The 22,136-nt window shown below is 41.8% G+C and overlaps 1 protein-coding gene across 2 annotated transcripts in view; it reads right to left on the bottom strand.

The window, feature by feature from the left end:
- Positions 1-22,136, bottom strand: part of MALRD1 (MAM and LDL receptor class A domain containing 1) — a 349,934-nt gene that overhangs the window by 97,412 nt on the left and 230,386 nt on the right. For both annotated transcript variants that reach the window (XM_054992174.1, XM_054992175.1), the window contains exons 26-27: positions 16,349-16,477; positions 1,178-1,336 (exon numbers count right to left, since the gene is read on the bottom strand). In XM_054992174.1, coding sequence (XP_054848149.1) covers positions 1,178-1,336; positions 16,349-16,477 — 288 coding nt within the window. The remainder of the gene's footprint in view (positions 1-1,177; positions 1,337-16,348; positions 16,478-22,136) is intronic.

Below are 22,136 nucleotides of genomic sequence, written 5' to 3'. Positions count from 1 at the left end.
CCAATACCCCCCAAATTTGCAGGGGACATAGTCCTCACTGTCATCCAAAGACCCCCCAAGTTTCAGAGAGATTGCCCCCTGGAAAAGACATGATCCATGTGTCCCCCACTTTGCTGTTTTTGCCCTTCACAGTGGCAAAAACGGAACTGCCAGTTGGAAGGCAGCTACTTTGAGGGGTTACAAATTGACCTTCCCAATGTCCAATACCCACCAAATTTGCAGGGGACATAGTCCTCACTGTCCTCTGAAGACCCCCAAGTTTCAGAAAGATTGCACCCCGGGAAAGGCATGATCCATGGGTCTCCCCCTTTGTTGTCATTTTCTCTTCACAGTGGAAAAACGGGACTCTCTGCTGGAAGCACTTTGAAGAGTTAAAGGCAGAAGGAAAGCCAGAAGGAGTTCAGACGGAGTCCCTGCTGTTGCCAGGGGAATTGATTGAAAGGCCCCAGACTGTCTGGCTTGACAAATGGCTGACAAAGGCAATGGAGGAGGCTTGCAACGACCACCTGTTCGTTTAGAATGGAGCCTCATGAATGGCTTGTTCACGAACAGAGGAATGGGCTGTTCATGGTTTTTTTCCATTCGTAATGCTCTTCGTGCCCATGTCTAGTGATGACCCTTGCAGGTATTTAAAAAGTATGCTAGACAAACTGCACAAAGAAAGTACAACAACAGAAGACTGGATTGTGACCAAGTCTTCACTCTTAGTTCAAGTTGTGACTCCAGTTGTTACTCTTAATTCTTCATCACTTATAAAATTCAACTGGCAGACCATCAATACCTGTAAAATGGTTCTATGAAAAAAATCATCATTACTGTAGACCTAGAAAGGGGAAAGTTTACAAGCATCACAGTACTTTTGAAGATGCATGGAAATGAATAAGACACCTATTTAATCTGTCAGCAAACCTTTCTCCCAGGAGGTCTTGAATAATTAGTATCTTTACATTTTATTTAGCAGGGTGTTATCCTAAGAGATGAATGCACCCAACTACAGCATTGGCATTTTGCAATTACTTGCCAGTAACACTTGGTTACCACAATTTGCTTGCTTGAACAACAGTCAAAATTGATTTCATGTCTGCCATCTTACAGTGAATGGCTTGAAGATCTTGGTTTGAGAACTGACAACTGTCAATCATTTATCAAAAGGCATTTCAAAGGAAAAGTTTATTACCTGGTGTGTGACCTTTACTTGGGCCTCCTTCTATGACAGCCCTATTGCTAACATGCCAATCAAATTCATCACCAGAATCTTGAGTATATTGACACACAGTTGTCCAGTCTTGGCCCTGCATTTCAAAGTTACAGCTTCCTGTGACAGAGGTGTATTGACCTGTCAAAACAAGAAAAAAGTAAATGTTCTTTGATGCATACCAATTATATTAAAATGGACAGTATGTTTTATTAAGAGGAGCTATTTCCCCTAAAAGCCCAAATTTACATATCTTAAGAAGACAAAAGAGCTCTTGGGACCATTTCTGTGAGAATATCACCTCAGTGAATGACTGCAAGGTTAATACCACCAGATTTCTCTTCACCCACTAAGCTTCATCCCTCTCCTTATAATACAGCAGCCATAGCTGAAAGGCCTCTCCTGTGAAGAGAATTCTGTGCTGCAAAGAATCCCCCCTGCTTTCCAGATGGTGTGAAGTATAAACAAACAGGTCTTTGCATAGGCAATACAGGAATATGCGTTAGCTGTAAAAATAGAAACAGATGTTTGAGCCCTGTCATAAAATGGGCCACTTGAGAGAAATGCTTCTGATTAATCGAATATGTAGCCTCTGTGACTTAGTGTTCCCTTGTGCATTTCCTTTGCCTGAATCTGTAGCTCTTAGCAGCCAGACTCAACATGGCAATAGGTCAATGGCTAAATGTAGGCACAGATGGAGGGGTACTTTGGGTCAGAGAATGCATGGGATATGGTGTTCTGGGACATGTGAGATTCCTTGCATGATAATTCAAGGTTCTGACAGAAAGAGTGCTTGCTTTCCCAAATATTCTTTTACATGACTCTTACCCTCCCCTCTTGCTATCTTCATCCTTGTTTACCAGATGGTTCATTGTCTTTGATTCTAGTCTTTCTCTCTATCTCTGAAGCCCCCATACAGATTGTCATTCAAGAATTGTGTGACCATCTCAGGGCTGAATGTGGGAGAGGAGAGAGATATACTGGAAAAATTTCACAGGGAAGACTCCATAAGTATACTAGCTACAGCTGGTGTGTGTGTGTGTATAATATTCCAGCAATAAGTGAACTATCAAAAAACTTCCCCTATCTCTTTGCTGTTTATTCATTTTTCTAAATCCTCACATCACTACATACAAGCTAACTTACAAGGATGTTACTACTGAGAGAACCCTTTTTACACACACACACAAAAGTCAGCATTGTCTGCTCAGACTGGCAGTGGCTCTCCAGGGTCTTTGGTTGAGGTCTTTCACAAGACCTACTATCTGGTCCTTTTAATTGGAGATGCCAAGGATTGAACCTCATACTTTCAGCATGCAAACCAGAGTCTCTTCTACTGAGCTACAGACCCTTCCCTTTTGATTTCCAGTTGTATCAAGCTTTGAGTAGGATATCCTACTCAATAATACTACTAAACAATAATTCTGATGACCTTAATTAATCAGACCAATTGTTTAGTAGGCAAATTCATATGGGATAGATCTATTGACAGTTATTAACTAGGATAGCTAAACGGAGCCTCCAAATTAGAGGCAGGTGCAGGGAACAAAGACTTGTAGGCTTTCCAGATGCATCAAGCTAGCCACTATTTGAAACTAGATGCACTCTATGGTGTGATCTAACAGAAGTCTTCCTATATTGGTTTTGTTTTCTCGGCCATGTCAGACGCTCCTCTCCGCAGGTCTGGGAGGAAGCGCCTGAGCAGCCTGACCGGGCGGCTGATCTGCGAAGATTAGCCCCCAGGACTCCCAGTGAGGGAGGCTGGGTCCAGAGCGCTGCGGGAAGAGCCCCCTGAAACTGATGCAGGGGGTAAATTGCCCGTTTGCTCCTATGGAGGCCGGCGGACGTGCACGGCACCTCGAGTGCTGCCGGGCCATGGAAAATGGCAAAGAGCAGAACTAGGCGAAAGCCTGTAAGTAAGCGAATCCCTTCTGTTATTACAAGCGTACGTGAAGGATTGGTGGGATCTGAAGCTAAAAAGGCTTGGGTTTCTTCCCCCTCACTGAGTTTCAGAATTTGGTCGGCAGTCTCCCCCCCCCCTAAAATGGCGACGAAAAAGCAGAGTCTCACTTTGGGCAAGTAAATCTCAGTTGCCCTGCAGAGAAAAGAAGAGTCTCTTGAGGACTTAGTGAAGAGGTTGGTTATCGAAGCCATAAAGCCCTTTGTTGACAAGTTAAACAAAACGGATCAAAGGGTGGGCTTAATTGAGAGCGAAGTGAAAACCATTAAGGAAGTAGCGGGGGGGCAGAGAAGTCTGCTCGGGAAAATGCATCACTCGTGAGGGCAATGAACAAAGAATTAAAGCTGGTGGAGAACCAGCTGATCGGGCTACAAGTGGAATGAACACAGACAATTTTGCACCTCCAGAACATGGAAGAGGAGGAAAATGAGGATTTAAAGGATCTTGCCTCGGAATTATTGGCGACACCCGCGAGGGCAACTAAAGAAGAGGTAAAAAGCGCCATTTTGGAGGTCCATCGGGCTTCTTCAAAATATGCAACGAAGCGTCAGCTGCCTCGCGAGATCATCATTGATTTTTCATCTAAGAGGATCCGGGACACTATCCTATATAACTCATACAATGCGGATCTGGACTTTTTGGGGAACAAGGTCAAGATACTGAAGGACGTTCCATTTTTAGTTCGGAAAAGAAGATTTAAGTATAAAAGGTTTGCAGCTCTTCTGAGGGAACGTGGAATAAAGTATAAATGGCTATTTCCGGAAGGTATCTGGTTTAGTTACAAAGATAAAGCTTACAAGATAATATCAGAAGATCAGCTAAGGGACTTTGAGGGCAAAACCCAAGAATTTCAGCAAGAGGCCAAGCAAGAAGAAAAGGATTTGAAGTCTGAAGGGGGAGGGGAGGGGGGAACGAGCACGGCGGTTGCAGCTGTTCAGAGAGAACTGCGTCCGAGGCCCGGGGGGGGGGAGGAAGATTTAATTTGGATTGTAATCTGTATTTTGCAAGGTCAACCATTCCATCAGTATTTTACAAAGTTTTAATACTAAACAATGGCAGTATGAAGGGAAAGCATTATTTGTAGTGTAGTGTTGTTATATGATGTTGTTGTTTTTTCTTTCCTTCCCTCTGCCCCCCTTCCTTCCCTTTGAATTGTTAGTTACTGTAAGCAATTAAAAATAAAAAAAAATTATAAAAAAAAAGAAGTCTTCCTATATTCAGGCACCTAACAAAATAAAAAAATATATAATAAAACACATCTTAAAAACTGTTAAAACCAGCAAAAACTCATCATTAAAAGTATTAAAACCAGAATTAAAATATGCAAAAAAGCATAAAAATGACAATTAAAACATTGGGCAGGAAAGAGGAATCTCTCAGGGAATGCCAAACAAACCGTCTTTACCAAGTGGTGGAAGATGGCAATAGAAGAGGGCAGACAAGACTTCCTTGGGAGAAAGTTCTAGAATTTTTGGTGCCACAACTGAGAAGGCCCTTGCCACACATCTAATTTCAGAAGGCAGGAAGACCCTAAGCAGGGCCTCAGAAGATCACTATAGTGATTGGAGAGGCTCATAAGGGAGTAGGCGGGCCAAGTATGTTGGTCCTAAATCACATAGGGCTTTAAAGGTCACCTTGAATTGTACCTGGAAACAGACTGGGAGTCAGTGTAGGTGGGCCAAGAATGGAGTGATCTACTCTCTACAATCCACTCCACTCAACATCGTGGTGGCAATATTCTGCACCAATTGAAGTTTCTGAACACTTTTTAAGGGCTTTACTGTAAGTGGTCATACTTGCCCTCACAATATTGAGGCTTATAAATATGGCAATATTATAAGCCCCTCTGCTCATGTGTTTAAAACACAGACAAGCTGCCTGGCTAGGCAGGAGATGGAAAAGTACTGGAACGTGAGAAGTGAAGTAAGGCCAACTTAGCCCCACACTGTGGAGTTTGTGCATAACCATAGAACAATGGAGGTCTCCAGAAGTAGTTGAATGAATCCATTCACACATCCTGCCAATCCTACCATTTACCCACTCTCCTAGTATAGCCTCACCCATCCAGCCATTGTGGGTCATCAAATAATCTTTTTACACCTATGGTTCCTCTCAGGAAGACCTAATCAAATCTTCCTAGTTCATTGTCCCACCCTGGAGACAGTTTGCCAGCTTTATTGTCTCACCCTGGAGACAATTTCCCAGTCCTTTGTCCCACCCTGGGAGGAACTATTAAGGCATTTTTTTAGGGCAGAGACTCCCAGTCCTGCCTCAGGGCATGTTTCACAGTATATATGACTGTCCTGCCATGTGCTCAGTGTGTCTGTGTTCTGGACCTTCCACACGCCCTCAGATGGCATGTCTGAGCCCTTTTCCCTCTTGCCATGAAGTTCTAGCCAATGAAGCTGCTCTCCCTCGGACACCTCCAGTCTTCTGGACCTGCTAACTATAAAGCCAACTCTGCAACTCTCTCCAACTTTCCTCCCTGCTACCCCCCCCCCCCACACACAATTCCCTTATTGCAAGGAGACCAATTCAGGTAACATTACAGCTTTACAACAATGCTTGTTTGAGGAACTACTGCAAGTCACTTCTGAACAATGAACTGCTTTTTTGTTTATTGAGGACAAAATTCTTTTCACACTTCAAGACACAGGATCAAAGAAGTCAGGAGAAATAAGTAACTTGGGAAAAAGTTGTGATGCATGAAAGAACTGTAGACCTAACTGTGGGATGCAGTGCTGAAGGCATCAATGCCTTTTGTGTATTTTGTAGTTAAAAAGCTTAAAAAGTGAACTTGAATATGAAAAGACTTCAATTTAAATGGAGCTTTCCCTATAGAATAGAAACAACTCTGAAGCCTTGCTTTTAAAAAAAATTATTATAAATGGATTCGTTCTTCAATTACAAGCCAGCTTGCCTGATCAAAAGAAACTGATCTGGTAGTATTACTTCTGATATAACAACTAAGAATTTAATAAAATGCTTCAGAAGCTATAATGTTATTTGTAAAAAGGAAACAAAGGAGATTAATAGTGTAATCCTAAACAGAGTTACACCCTTCTAAGATCCTGAGTTTACAAAGGTGTAATTCTGTTAGAATTGCACTGTTACCAGTGACAATCTTTAAGGCACAGTAACTAGTTAAGCAACATATTCAGAGCTGAATTAATGGTCCCAGAGATTCTTGGCTTTGATAGATTGGAAAATGAGCACTATTGAGCTTAAGAAAATTGTTGTCTCAGCCCAGAATCCTGTCTCCCACAACATTAAACTGGATGCCTTGGAAGGCTTAGAGGCCAGGACAGAGAGTCCAAATCCTCCTTACATTGTTGCCCAGCCACTAGTTTTCTAAGGTAGACTACACCTAAACATGGGAGATGTAGGTATCATGGCTAACAGTCATCATTCATTCATTCACTTCATTTATATTCTACCATTTTACCCAGTGAGGACCCAATGTAGCTTACATTGTTCTCCTTGCCTCCATTTTTCCTCATAACAACCACCCTGTGAGATACATTAGGCTAACAGAGAGTGACTGTCTCAAGGTCACCCAGCAAGCTTCCATGGCAGAGTGGGGATTCGAACCTGGGGCTCCCAGATCCTAGTCCAATCCTTTAACCTCTGCAGCACACTACAGTTTCTTAGTGAAGCCAATGCCAGAAGTGTGTGGAAGGAACTGTTTGTCTCATTTATGTGAACAGTTTTGGATTGCTTTCCCTGACAGAAGTAGACAAGGTCCTCAGAGGTGTGAACATCACCACTTGCAAGCGTGTCCTATAAGGCTTGTTAAACCTTGTCAGGTTTTATTAATTTCTTGAGTCAGAATAATATTCTTTATTGCAAGGTTACCTTCCAAGGCATCTAAAGGAGGCAGTAGTTCATTCACTACTGGAAAAGCCTTTTCCTATTTTAAGAGAAAAGTTATTTTCTTGAAAACTATGCCTGCTATTTTCTGTTTTGGGGAAAACTGATGGAAGTAGTAGTGGTAGCAAAGGAACTCCAGGCATATCTGAATGACACTTATTCCTTTGAAGTAGGGAATGGATGGAGATTCTTGGTTCTGGCATATTAGAAATGGAAAGAAGAAAAATGAGCACTATTACATGAAAGAATTTGGCTATGGGATAGAGGCTGTTCTAGAAGTGTTGATTAGAGATGGGCACGAACAGCAATACAAACTTTAAAAAGCCACAAACAGTCCAATCAGCTGTTCGTGAACAAGCTGTTCGTGAGGCCCCATTCTAAACTAACAGGTGGTCATTGCAAGCCTCCTTCATTGCTGTTCATCAAGCCAGACAGTTTGGCACCTGCAATCAATTCCCTTGGCAACCGGAGGCAGGGACTGCCTGAACTCTGGCCGATTCCACACTACCTTAGCTCCCGCTTTTCTTGTGCAATGATTGCTCCATCTGTTATTGCGCATTCTTCGCTTGTTTGTCCACATCACCCTTTGAATAGCGCTTCTCCTGCGCAATCCATTGATCACATCCCCTTTCAAAAAGATGGGTAAAGGGGCGGGAAAAACCCGAACGGCTCCGCGGTTTTTTTTTTTTTTTTTAAAAAGGACAAATTGACGCTATATCGACGAGTAAGCATCCTGGTTCAATGGTACAACGACACCATTAAGATAATATATTTTAAAAAATCACCCGAGACACTTACGATGAGCGCTCGGAACATCACAGCCTGCATGCTGGTTGAAATCATCCAGGAATGGGTGAGCAGTCACGATCACCTACAGCAGCATCCCACAGCAGAGCTTCATTTTGTCTTTGGAAAATTGAAATCTGTGCCTAACTTGTCGGCACAGTCCGTGTCGGGGCGTAACATGAGCCATGATTTCAGTATCATGTGGATGCCCCCCCCTCAATATATAAATTGAATTAACATATGAAATTGTTCCTCTGATATTTGAGGTCTGCCCGCTTTTTTAAAATGAGATTAATATGATAAGATGTCGCCATATCGACATGGTACTCTTATTTTTTAAAAAAAAGGGTGGGGACAAAGGCGGAGAATTACTCCTTAATTGGGAGGCGGGTCAAGAGAGGCTCGGAATTCAACGGAGGGCAGTTATTCATCAAAAGATAACCCGCGGCGAAAGTGCAATGGGCTGTGGCGACGCCATGGCGAATTAATGACGGCTTTGGAGACGATGCATGTGAACAGATGAAGGAATGGCGCTGCAGAAGTGAAAAACTGCCGCAAGAACAACGGTAGTGTGGATTCGGCCTCTGTCTGAACTCCTGCTGTTGCCCTGGAAACTCCAATCTAAGCCCAATTTAGCTTGATAGGCAGGTCTTCAAGTGTGGAGCTCCAAATTTGTTACAAGAAAGCAAAGAGCAGGGGGGAGGGGGGCTCCCAGCTCTGGTTTTGCAGACAGTGAGGGAGAAACAGTTGCTTTTTGGCATTTTGAGAGTGAGACAGGGAGAGTGCATTGGAGCTTGAATTTTCTTTGTGTGTGGTGGGATAGGGATCTACCTCTTCAAGTTCCAGGGCTGCTGCCATGCTCTGGGCCAAGCTATTATTTATTACTGGTACTTTCCTGCTGCCTGCTCAGGTAAGGTTTCTGGGAGTCGTATGGTAGGGATCTACCCCTTTAAGTTCCAGGTCTGCTGCCAGGCTCTGTGGCCAAGCTATTATTTATTATTGCTACATTTCCTGCTGCCTGCTCAGGTAGGGGTTCTGGGAGGGGTGTGGTAGGGATCTTGATGACTGGAGGAGAGCCTGCTGGCCCCCATGAACAAACAACAACAAACATGTTCATGAACAGGTCATGTTTGTCAATGTTCATTGTTTGTTGTTCGTGGCTGGCAATGAACAACGAACACCATGTTTGTTTTTTTCTGTTTGTGCCCATGTCTAGTGTTGATAAGTGGCTACAGATGGTTACTAAAAGGATACCAGTGTCAGAACATGACTCTCAACATCTGTCAGTGCCAAATACCAGTTCCAATGATCATTTAAGACTTTGCGTACATAGCTCCATAAAAAGTTCCATACACTTCCGTAAGAGAATGAAAGAAGATACTAAATAGAAGAGTTTGCCCTAACAAAGTAAATTGATAGCTTTCCGATGCAGCAAATAAGACAGCAGTCTGGGAAGTTCAGTGTGGCAACTCAATAAAGAAATTTAGTTTACAAATCTCAATACTCAATTCAGATTTACCCCTCCAGTTGATGCATCATTCCCATGTGGCTAGTTCAGAGAAAACCATCTAGGAGCAGAGAAAGGTGTGGGCTTGTACCCAAAGGGTGACAAACTGCGGAAAGCAGATGGGGCAGGTGGTCTACACATAATTTACTCTTGCAGATCATAGGTCCAAGGTAAACAGCAGGCCCTGATATATGAATGCTGACCTTCTTGACAGCCAGTTTGGTGTAGTGGTTAAGAGTGGCAAGACTCTAATCTGGAGAACCAGGTTTGATTCCCTACTCCTCTGAAGCCAGCTGGGTGACCTTGGGTCAGTCACAGCTTTCCAGAGCTCTCTCAGCTCAGCTCCCACCCACTTTACAGGGTGATTGTCATGGGGATAATAATAACATACTTTGTAAACCGCTCTGAGTGGGTATTAAGTTGTCCTGAAGGGCAGTATAGAAATCGAATGTTATTATTACTATTTACTGATGAGGAGTGAGCCCATCTGGTCTAGATCATAACACTTCTTTGACATCCTATGGTTTCTGTCAGTGTTGTCTGTTATCTCAAGCAAGACATTTATGTGAACATGGAATCCTGAGCAGCTAACCCAGCTGTTTATTTATTTATTTACATATCTAAAATATTTATATCCTGTCTTAACTCCTTATAATCAAGGCAGTTAACAAAGCTAATACATAAAGTCATTATAATAAGACAAAAACATACAAGGTAGAAACATAGCCAGATCTGCCCACGTGGCTTATCATCCACCAAACATCCTCTGAAATAAAACCATTTAACATGTCTTCTTGAATGCAGAGAGTAAAAATGCTCTCCACGCTCACTCTGGCAAGCCATTCATGAGGACTAGACCTACCACAGAAAAAACCCATGACCTGACTGATGGCTGACAGACAATCAGAGAGGGCAGCACAAAGAGAATGCTGTCTTGCTTTAGTGGTTCAGGCTGTTGGCCTTTGGGTCTAGGTCCATTACTGCTGCTTCCTCCACCACCAGAGCAAATGGGTCCTCTAATGTCATTCTTCAAAGTCAGTCAGGACCGGATATGAGAGAAAGCTCGACTTACTGGACAGGGCCATCCAGCTACAGTTAAACACCTTTCAGTGCACTCCTAAGAAGAGTTACTCTAGTCTAAATCCATTTAAACCAATGATCTTAGATTGAGCTTAGATTGGACTAAGTATTCTTAGGATTGGACTGCTAAAGTCCTACCAAACTCAAAAGGAAAATTAAGCACATGCTTAATTCTCATTAATGCACCTGATGAAAGTGGCCCTTGCCTACAAGAGCTCATGCCTGTATGATGTTTTTGTTGAAAGACAAATGCTGCTATTACCCTTATACCCTCTACCACTCAAATTGATGGGACTTTAAGGTGCTTAACTTAGGCTCAATTGTGCTTCATGATTTCACCTTATAAAAAGATCACTTGGCTACAGGAATTCTTTTCTAATACGTTGCCTGCCAACTCTGCTCATATTGTTTACAACAAATATTAAAGAACAGTGTGCACAGGGTCGATGAATTCAGCAGATTGTTTGAATCTGGCTGGCATTCTTTCCTTTCTGATGTAAACTCAAGTCTATTTAAAGGTGATAGGAAAAGGACTTTTCCATTTTTCTTTAAAATTGCTTTCATTTCAGTATGTCAAGGCATTTGACTAGATGGTTCATCAACTTGGAGGCCTGCTATTCATAAAAGCAACATGTAATTCAATACACTCCAGGAGAATGGAACCTGCTTGGGAGGTGTGTCTGTGCTTTCTCGCGCCTGAGTACTGCTGCTGATTTTTTAAAGGGCATGAGAACTGTGAGACTTTTAGATGGGAAAGTAGTCAAAAATGTATTTAAGTTCACCATACTGCAAAAAATAAACCACCTCCCCCTTTCTCATTTTTCCTTTAATCACACAGCCGCAGTTCCATTATTCCTCTACTGTGCAAATGTGTTTTTGTTCTAATTAGTGAAAACACAATACTACAGAGTCAAATTTGGTTGTTGAAAGAGAAAAAAGCCAGGTGCATTTAATCCATATTTATACAGAAAAGAATGATTAGCATATATGATTGTGGGATATGAATTATTGGTTCTGTTCATAGCTGAGACATACCATAATTCTTTCAGTCTTTATCCTGCTCTTTCTCCAAGGAGTTCAAAGTGGCATATTTATCCTCACAACAATCTTGTGAGGCATATTTGACTGAACGAGGGATGGGGAGTGGCTCAAGGTCATCCAGTGAGCTTTGTATCTAGATTCAAATCTGGGTACCCCCAACTCCAGGTGTCCATTGCAACCATCTTGAGCTACTGCACTGGAAATATACTACCAACCTGTTCCCCTGCCCTCTGCCAGTCACTCTAAAAATATAAAGAAAAAAATGTAGACAGAACATAAGGGAGGGACCATAGACAGAATACAATTTAATAAGAAATTGGTAAATTTGGAGATTGTTTTATTCTACTTTATGTGATTGTGAATTGGGAAAACACTTTACTACAGAACAGTATGCAAGGGTCAAAGATCAAATAGGCTTTCCTCAAAGCCTACAAGATGAGCCAAGTCCAGACAGTTATTTAGTTTAGTTCATCCCCTTCTTGTCATTATATTATCATTAGCATAGCAAGGGCAGAAGTCCAGCTGCCAAGATGTCATAGTTGTCTGAATATGTGGAAAGACCCAGTCATTATCACGCTGGGTGGTACCAGTCCATTCACTGACAGCCAAGGAGTCTATGATTTGCCAAGGCTGGAGAAAGGAATGGTACAAAAAGTCAAATCAACTGAATTAAAGAGCACCAGCCAAGTAACCCCACCTCAGAAAGGCTGTGCCCCCCCCATGTAACCTCTCCTCTCTTACAACGGAAGGCAAGGTATTGAGCTCGGTTCTCTGCTTTTAACGTCTGCTGTACCAGTACTTTTTTATTCCCTATGAAAACCTTTCATCCATTGTTACAAAGTTTGGGTGGCTTTATGGAGGCTCGAACTGATTTATGGGATTGCATGCTTCTATTCATTGTCCGAATAAGAAAGAAAAGCAGATGCTATCAGCAGTCCTTCGGGAGATGCTTTCAAAAACCACTAGCGAGCATCATAACCCGTAATAGCATTTATGGAATAAATCATGATCTTCATTGGTTAGCAGAGGGATCATTACAGAGCATTAGGTTCCAGGATTGATGCTTTCTTTTTAGCCGCTGTAAAAACATTTCAAGGAATGAATTTACAAAAGTGTTTTTCCAAAGCGATAGTGTCTACGGAACTGTTACAGTTTTGAGGCAGAAAAGGCTCTCTTCTCTTCCCTTCCTTCAGATTTTGAAACAATAATATCCCATGTTGTTTTGGTATCTATCGCAGTAGGGTGATTAAAACTTCATCGGAAAAGTCAAAGAATTTTTAAAATAAATTCTGCATAGTCAGTCAGTCAGTCAGTCTTTTTATTACGGCCCACAAGCCAAACAGAAGCAGAAAATACAAGAAAAAAACAGTCATACAAATACCACCAATATTATTTCCACTTACATCATTGGGCTGCTGCAACTGGCAGTCTAACTGACATTTTTCAAATAACTTATGCATAGACACCACCTCTGCATTGCAGAGAACAGAAACTTGGCTATATACAGAGTAGTTTTTTAGTCAACCCCTGCCAATAAAATTCTGAGGGTCTGCTGTTCAGAAAACATTTTTTTGTTAATCTACATGGGTTCCAATAAATCCAAGAGTACCTGTACATAAAATTTACAATGGAAAAGAGTTTAGCATAGGCCAAGGGTGTTCAATCCCCCAGCATGCATGCTGACAGTGGCACACCAGACTATTTTCTCTGGCATTCAGCTCAGGGCCAGATCTCTGCTCAAGCAACCTTGCTGCTCAAACTCAAGCAACTGGCAGCACTTCTGGGGCCAACGGTGTAGACAAAGGCAACAGGCACAACCTATGAATATCATCGTGAAGCAGGCAGCCAAATCCCTGAGTTTCTGCTGGTGCCATTGTGGCTTGGCTTGTTCCAAGCAGGTAGGGCAAAGTACAACCTTCATCTCTTTGGTCCCCCCATTTTGATTGCCAGCACACTAACACCTTCACAGGCAGATGTTCCATTTCTTTCAATAGTTTGGCCAAAAAGGTTGCCTATATCTGCCTTAGCCAATTGGCCTTTCAAAATGGCCCAGTTTAAAGAAGACAATATTAACCACTATGTGCTGTATTTTCATTGAAAAATCACCCTAGGAAGATAGTACCATAGAACACATTTTAGGTATTTATGGTGTCAGAGTGTCAGTATTCTTGTCAGTTTTCTAGCCAGAGTCACGCCATCTTAAACATGCTATAATCTGTAGTTGTTTAGTTTTCCTCCCTCCAGGCCCAGGAGGTACCCAGGCCGCATATATCCATGGGAGCGAAGAGTCCTTATCAGCACATTCCGGCCAACGACCTTAATGTCCTCGTCTTCTCATGCCTTCGCAGACAGGACTAAGGGGGGAGGCTGGGAATGGGTGTTTGAACTATTGTTACTTTCAGTCCATGTGTCATTCTCAACAAAGCTTTCGTTCAGCCAAGGGCCTTCAGCCTTTGGAGTGTGGACACCTGTATCCTGAGCATAGTCTTTCAATAAACTTTTTGGAATCAAGAAACTTTGTGCTTCTTGCAGAAGGGGGGAGACAAACTCTAGATAACTGGGATTCCATAGCCTGACATATGGCTTATTTCGATAATCATCTGTCCATAAAGTCAGTTCATGTTCTATGTGACTGGCAATGGGGTGAGTGAAACTGACAACCAGTTCTCCTGTCCCCTGAGTGGCAGGAGAACAGGAGCTGTCAGCTTCACTCACCCCACGCAGGCCTCAACCCATGGGCTGAACCCAGCTCGGGGTCTGTCAGACTGACAGCTCTTGTTCTCCTGCCATTCGGGCGGCAGAAGAACAGGGCTATCAGTTTCACTCACCCCATGCTGGGTTCAGCCGATGGGCTAAAGCTGGCGCGGGGTGTGTGAAACTGACAGCCCCCTTCTCCTGCCGCTCACCAGTGGCAGGAGAACAGGGCTGTCAGTTTCACACACCCCTCAGGGGCGCCAGCCTGTCTGGGGTCATGAACTGCTCACGAATCGCACGAACCAGGTCAAAAAAGTCGTGGGGTTTGTTAACACACGGTCGAATGAACCGTGTGTTAACAAACCACAAATTGGCTAGGTTTGTACATTTTTTGGTTCATATTGCGGTTTGTGCCCACCTCTACTCTTTATACATCATTTATAAACAGGTTGAAAATGGCATGAAAATAAAAAATGGATTCATTTCTCACAGGGAGAAATAAGATTCATCATTTAAAGCCAGCTGACTTTCAGAATTTGGTCCCATTCCAAGTTTTGTCATTTTATCAGACACATTGTTAAGCGGTGTTTTTTGTATCTTAATCTTATTTTAAATAATAATCCTTTTCTACTGGTTTTACTTAACACTCTTTCCTGTTTATATAGTATACTTTTATCCTACCCATCTACCAGTCAGCTCAGATAGATTGCATTTATATTTCTCCTTCTTTGCTTCACAGTAATCCAATAAGAGAGTCTGACTGGTCCAAGGTTGCCTACAGAGTTTCATGACAGAGTGAGAAAAGTTGAATTCATATCTTCCATATAGTAGTCCAGTGCTCTAACCACTATACATGGCTCTGATATTTCTAAAAATGCTCTTAATTTTTTACTCTGGGTGATTTTATTGTGACCTTTCTGATGCATTTTTTGTAAGTTTGTTCTGTAACTCTCCTTGAGTATATGTTGTATCACAAGTTGGGATATTAGTGCTGGGTGAGTAGGAATTTTACTGAAAGGGGGAAATTATATTCACATTTTTTAACTCCTGAATTCATACAAGTCAATGGAAGTTTTCAGTGGAATGCTTAAGATGCACTGATCAGAGGAAATGTGAAATGTACTATTCCAGATTGCAAGCAGACTCTTTTCTTGTCATTTTCACTCTTTCAAATACTTGCCTTCTGTATGAATGTGTGCGTGTGGATGTGCACTACTCATAACAATCACTTTTCAGTGGGTCTCTGTGTCAGTCAGAACAAAAAGGACACATGCTTGCAGCAGCAGCATGGTCACATTTCTGGGAGTGAATTTTGGCATTTCCAGGCTATCACTTGAAACGCTATCAAACCTGCAAGATGCATGCACTACTGCCAATGACAGCCACACAATACCACATTGCAAATCTGTAAAAGGGATTGCCTACACACAAGCTCAGTGAAAACAGAAATTGTCTATTTAAAACAGAAATTGTTTAAAACAGAATGAGCCATTTTAATATTGTTGTTTTTCCAAGGAGAGACGCACAAAACTATTCCATGTTCTGTTTTCACTGTCTCTTTGATGTTAAAAAAATCAAGTAATACATTCTCTTTACTTTATCTAATAACTTTTTTCTATAACTTTTCCCTAATTGCTCCATTGATTTTTCTTAAAAATCAAACGGAATGTAATTAATCTATGGAGGACTCTGCTCTTGGGATACAGTTTTGAAGTTCTCTAAAGCTTTTTTTTCCTCTATAGATGTTAATGGAAGAAAAGCATTTTGAAAGAATGACTGAATTAGCCCTAAGTTGGTCCTACATCCAGATCCTGTTCAGCAGATGTCTCCAGGCATATGAAAACGTCAAGTCTCAGGCTCTGAGAGAACCAGCACAGAAGCAGCAGGCTCATAATTATCCTCTCTTGAGTAACTAAGAGCAGAACCACAAGTGACAAAAGGCACAGATTGGACACTTGTCTGCTTCCCTCAAGTTTTGATGGGAAATGTAGGCATCCTAGTCTCACAGCTTGGCTCTCTGACTGCTGTCCAATGGACTTTTCAACTGTCACTTGTCCAACATTCCGCCAAGCTGCCTACATTTCCCATCAAAACTTGAGGGAAGCAGACAAGTGTCCAGTCTGTGCCTTTTGTCACTTGTGGTTCTGCTCTGAGTATTACAGCACTCAGGTTAAAACAAATTGCAGCACACATGAATGCAGGTATAAGTACTTACTGCAATCAGCTTCATCTGACCGGTCTACGCAGTCAGCCTTGTAGTCACAAACATGGTGGGACTCGATGCAATTCTTGTTCCAACACACAAAATCAGTAATAGCCGGGCATACCCCAGAATCTTCTCCAACTGAAATCAAGAGGACAGCTCAATCAATACTTTAATTAAATCAAATAAAGCTCTTTTTTGTTTGTTTACCTATTACACTCTATCACTTGAGTGACTTACAGCTTCAAACAGATGTTATTCTTCCCCACTCACTTTCGATGATGGCTTGTACCTGCTTAGACTACTCTGTCACCCACTTTCAAGGCTTAGTGGATAAAAAAGCGTTTACTGGATGGGAATTGAGTGCAGTACTAGGGAAGCTCTTTGCTTGCCTTGATTGTTCCCCAGATATGTGAGAGTATGATAACACTTGTAGCAAGTGAATAAAGAAATGATGTAAAGATGTATATTCGTATAATCCCACTCACACATGCCTAGTCACATATAGCAGACCTTTCCCTACATTTCCCAAAGGCATCCCCTTCCAATGTCATCCTAAGCAATTTTTAAAAATCTAATTGAGTTTCAGATGTATTTTTCAGTATAGGGCAAGGACACACCATAGTTTCTGCACTGTCAGATTTGGCTCCTCTATAGTCAATTATTTACTTAATTTATTAATATTGTTATATACCATGCTCTTGGGAACATTCCCAAACAAAACCATATCTACACAGTACAAAATCAACAAGAGCAGCACACAATAGCATAAAAACCTTAAAACAACATAAAAACCAAACTAAAATCAATCAAGCAGCATAAAACAATAGCCATGAAATTATCTAAAAACAAAATAACTAACAAAGTAGGCTTAGACTGGAGTAACTCTGCTTTGGATTTCGTTGTAAACACACAACCAAAATTCATTTGAGACACTAGTTATAAACAGCCTACCAAACATAATTATCTGTGGCAGACCAGTCCCAGAAAAAGCCCAGAGAGCATAAAAACAGCAGTTTCCAAATGTCTTGGAAAATGAAAATACTTTTGCCTGCCACTAGCAGGGTCACATGGAAATCGACCTCAGATGATGGTCTCAAAATTCAGGCAGACTCACATAGGAGCAGGATGTCCTTTAGAAGCTGAACTTTGAACTGAGCCTAGAAATAAACAGGCAGCAAGTGAAGCTCTTTAAGCACCGGCCAAGTGTGTTTCCTGCAATCAATACCTGTTACCACTCTCACAGCTGTATTTCAAGACAGTTGAAAGTTTCTGAATAAAGAAACAGGTGAGGGGTAGCCAAAGTTTTAACAGAAGTCAGGGAATATCTTATAACCTGCTCTGATTCTTTGGTGCAAGCAAATTTCCTTGACAGATCTTCCATGCAAATAGGAAAAGTACACTTACGGTCTTAAATCCAAGTGCCCCATTCTAATTGGTGATAACTCCAGTTTATAAAAATCTGGATTTTTTTGCTTGCTTGCTTACTAATATGATATAAAGAGCTGTGTGGTGCAGTGTGATAAGCTGCAGTACTGCAGTCCAAGCTCTGCTCATGACCTGAGTTCGATCCTGGCGGAAGCCGGGTTCAGGTAGCCAGATTAAGGTTGACTCAGCCTTCTATCCTTCCGAGGTTGGTAAAACGAGTACCCAGTTTTCTGGGGGTAAAGTGACTGGGGAAGGCAATGGCAAACCACCCCATAACAAAAAGTCTGCCAAGAAAATGTCATGATGTGACATCCCTCCATGGGTCAGTAATGACTTGGTGCTTGCAAGTCATTTATCTTTTTACTTTATTATGATATATAACTTGAAAGCAAAACAATATATTGACTTGGAATCAAAAAGGAAAAGGAGACATAAAACAGAAAATTAAATCCATTTCCCACTGAAGTTATATATACTACTACTGAAAGCAAGAAATACAGATTGTGACATAAAGCTTGACACGAACATATAAAGCAATGAGGACAAAACACATTCATGGGCAACTTTCTGTCAACTTGCTAGTGCATTAAAACAATAGCACTCCTGTATGTATTTATTGCCTATTGTGAGACTTCGAGCAGAACTACAAGTGACAAAAGGCACAGGTTGGACACTTGTCAGCTTCCCTCAAGTTTTGATGGGAAATGTAGGCATCCTAGTCTTGCAGCTTGGCTTTCTGACTGATGTCCAATGGACTTTTCAACTGTCACTTGTCCAACATTCCGCCAAGCTGCCTACATTTCCCATCAAAACTTGAGGGAAGCTGACAAGTGTCCAACTTGTGCCTTTTGTCACTTGTAGTTCCGCTCTGAATGTGTGCTACTTCTATTAAAAGACTCACAACAATCAGTGTTTGACCAGTGGGAACTTTATGAATTATTAATCAATGGATTATTAATGTCATTAAAATTCTTCCTCACCTTTCTCCCCAATGCAGATCCAAAGTGGCTTACATAATTCTCTCCTCCATTTTTTCCCCACCCCATCCCTGTGAAGTCGGCTGGGCTGAGAGTGTGTGACTAGCTCAGAAAGGTTATACGGCAGTATGGAGATTTGAACCTGGTTCTCCCAGATCCTAGTCTGAGAGCCAAGCTACAAGTGATGCCCGACACAGGTTGGACACTTGTCAGCTTTCCTCAAGTTTTGATGGGAAATGTAGGCATCCAGGTCTTGCAGCTTGGTTCTCCATTTAATTGAAGTTTACAGAGTGGCAGTCTATGGGAGGGAGAACATGTGGTCAGGAGGGGAATGCAGGTGTTGGGGTCTCACTGGGGCCCCCTTTCCCTCCACTGTGTGTGTATGTGGGGGGGGGTGTCTGTAAACTTCAATTAAATGGAGAGCCAAGCTGTAAGACCAGGATGCCTACATTTCCCAGCAAAACTTGAGGTAAGATGACAAATGTCCAACCTGTGTCAGGCGTCACTTGTAGCTTGGCTCTGACACTCTAACCACTAACACCATGGTAACTCTCCGTATCAAGTACCAGTAATGGTAAGTCATATAGTTATACAAAATGGGTTTTTAAAAAAAATACTGGCTCTCTGAAGTTCAGTGTAGTTTGGCTCTTTAATTATAAAAGCCTGCAGACTCCTAGTCAGAGCTTTCTCTGATGATCAATGAGTCCATCTTATATTAGAAAGCAATGATGCAATCTAATTTTTAAAAGGGCTTTTTACAGAGAAATCCTAGCTCTGACATGGCTAGGATTGCCAATTGCTTAGAGAAAAAAATGTCAAAATGTCTTGTCTCTTTAATAGAAGTTCAATAAGCTATTATTTATCAGGCAATATTGTTTACCTTCATATCATGAAAATCTTCAACTGCCTGTTTCTACATATTAAGGCTGTATTAAAGGGAAAGGACGTTTTTCTTGCTAGAAAACATGCTAGGAAAAATTAACTTACAGGTAACCACAGAAACAAAAATCTCAGGGCATATAACTCATGGATTCCGATGTCTCTACACTCAGGGCTTTTTTTCTGGGAAAAGAGGTGGTGGAACTCAGTGGTGGAACTCAGGACCGCATAATGATGTCACTTTGGGTCAGCTGGAACAAGGGGGGAGTTTTTTAAAGTTTAAATCACCTTCGGTGAAAATAGTCACATGGCTGGTGGCCCCGCCCCCTGATCTCCAGACAGAGGGGAGTTTAGATTGCCCTCTGTCTGGAGATCAGGGGATATGGCCACCAGCCATGTGACCATTTTCAAGAGGTGCCAGAACTCCGTACCACTGCATTCCCACTGAAAAAAGCCCTGTCTACACTAATGCACAGAGTATGGGGGGGGGGGGAGGAATTTGAAGTCTTAACACAGGAAGAAGACTATGACATAATAGGCATTACTGAAACTTGGTAAATGACACTCTCAATTGGAATACTAGGACTGAGGGATACAACTTGTTCAAAAGGGAAAGACAAGGAAGGAAGGAGGGAGGAGTAGCATTATATGTAAAGGAGGTATATACCTGTGAGAAAATACATGTATCTGAGCATGAAGTTCAATTGAGAGTCTCTGGGTAAAAATAAAAGGAGTAAGAGCAAGGACATAGTAGGCCCATTGCAGGGACAGGAAAGTGAAATTGTAACAGGCAATGAAGAGAGGGCAGAACTGCTCAATTCCTACTTTTCTTCAGTCTTCTCCTGCGAGGGAACTCGTCCTCAACATGGTAATAACAGAACACATGCTGGGGGAAGGGAGTTACAGCCTAGGATTGACATGAGGTAGCACATAAACACCTAGTTTCTTTAAATGAAACTAAGTCCTCAGCGCCAGATGAATCGCATCCAAGGGTACTAAAAGAATTCAGAGATGAACTCTGAGCCTCTGTTCATTATTTTTGAGAATTCTTGCAGAACAAGTGAAGTGCTAGAAGATTGGAGGTGGGCAAATGTTGTCCCCATCTTCAAGAAGGGGAAAAAGGAGGATCTGGGTAACTACTGACCCATCAGCTTGACATCTATACCTGGAAAAGTTTTAGAACAAATAACCAGACAATCAGTCCTTGAACATTTAGAAAGAATGGCTGTGATTACTAGGAGCTGGCATGGGTTTCTCAAGAACAAGTCATATCAGACAAACCTTATCTCCTTTTTTGAAAAAGTCACTACCTTGCTGGATCAAGGGAATGCTGTAGATTCTCTCGATTTCAGTAAGGCTTTTGACAAGGTTCCACATGACAAGTTGGTAAAATGTAGTTTGGCTCCTATTACTGTTAGGTGGATCTGTAATTGGTTGACAGATTGCACCCAAAGAGTGCTTCTTAATGGTCCTCATCCTCTTCGAGAAGAGTGACAAGTGGAGTGCCTCAGGAATTGGTCCTACTTGTTCTGTTCAACATTTTGATAAATGATTTGGATGAAGGAATAGAGGGAATGCTTATTAAATCTGCAGATGATACTAAATTGGGAGGGATAGCAAATATGGTAGAAGACAGAGTCAGGATTAGACGTGGGCATGAACAGCATTATGAACAGAAAAAACAACGAACAGCCTAATCTGCTGTTCTCGAACAAGCTGTTTGTGAGGCCCCATCCTAAACAAACAGGTGGTCGTTGCCTCCTTCGTTGCCTTCAGCAGCCATTTGGCAAGCCAGACAGTCTGGCACCTGCTGCAATCAATCCCCTTGCAAAAGACAAAGGGGTGCCTCCACTTGACAAACTAACCAACCACAACCATATGGAAGACAATATGCAATGAACTGTACCATTAAAGAAACATAGTACAAAACTGAATTATATCAAACAATTTATAAAGTGCAATGTGCCCAGTGTAAATGCAGTCAATATAAAGTCAAGTAAATATTACAATGAATGAACCATCAGTAATGCATATGAACAAACCAACTGGTAAGCAATATAGGTAAATAAGAGTCTCTCTGTGTGTAGACCATGTTACAATCAAACGTCCCAGTAGAACAACCACTGCAAACCGTTCCTGCAGAGTAGCCAACGGGTCTATGCCAGGCGTTTGTCAATTCCCGTTTTGCGACAACTGCTTCCTCATGGGCAAGGTGTTAATACTATAATAAATAACAAGTCATAACATAGCAGTATCCCATTACATCAGAATAAAAAGCATGTAAGGAGTACATTTCTCATACTTACAGGTCTCACAATACACAATCATTCTAGCCAGTCAATAACCAGTCGATGCAGAGTGACGGGACAATGCCGCCCCACCCGTTAATCAACACCAAATTTATACATAAATATGTTAAAGGTACACAACCCCAATATGTTACATACATTTTTAAAGTTACAATGACTCAGCAAGGTTACAGAAAACAAGAGTAATCTAGCTCCTGATTCAAGCCC

The sequence above is a fragment of the Eublepharis macularius genome, chromosome 11, assembly GCF_028583425.1.
Source record: "Eublepharis macularius isolate TG4126 chromosome 11, MPM_Emac_v1.0, whole genome shotgun sequence".
NCBI classification, from domain to species: Eukaryota; Metazoa; Chordata; class Lepidosauria; order Squamata; family Eublepharidae; genus Eublepharis; species Eublepharis macularius.
The sequence above is the reverse complement of the archived record's forward strand: the minus strand, read 5'-3'. Positions and strand labels throughout refer to the sequence as shown.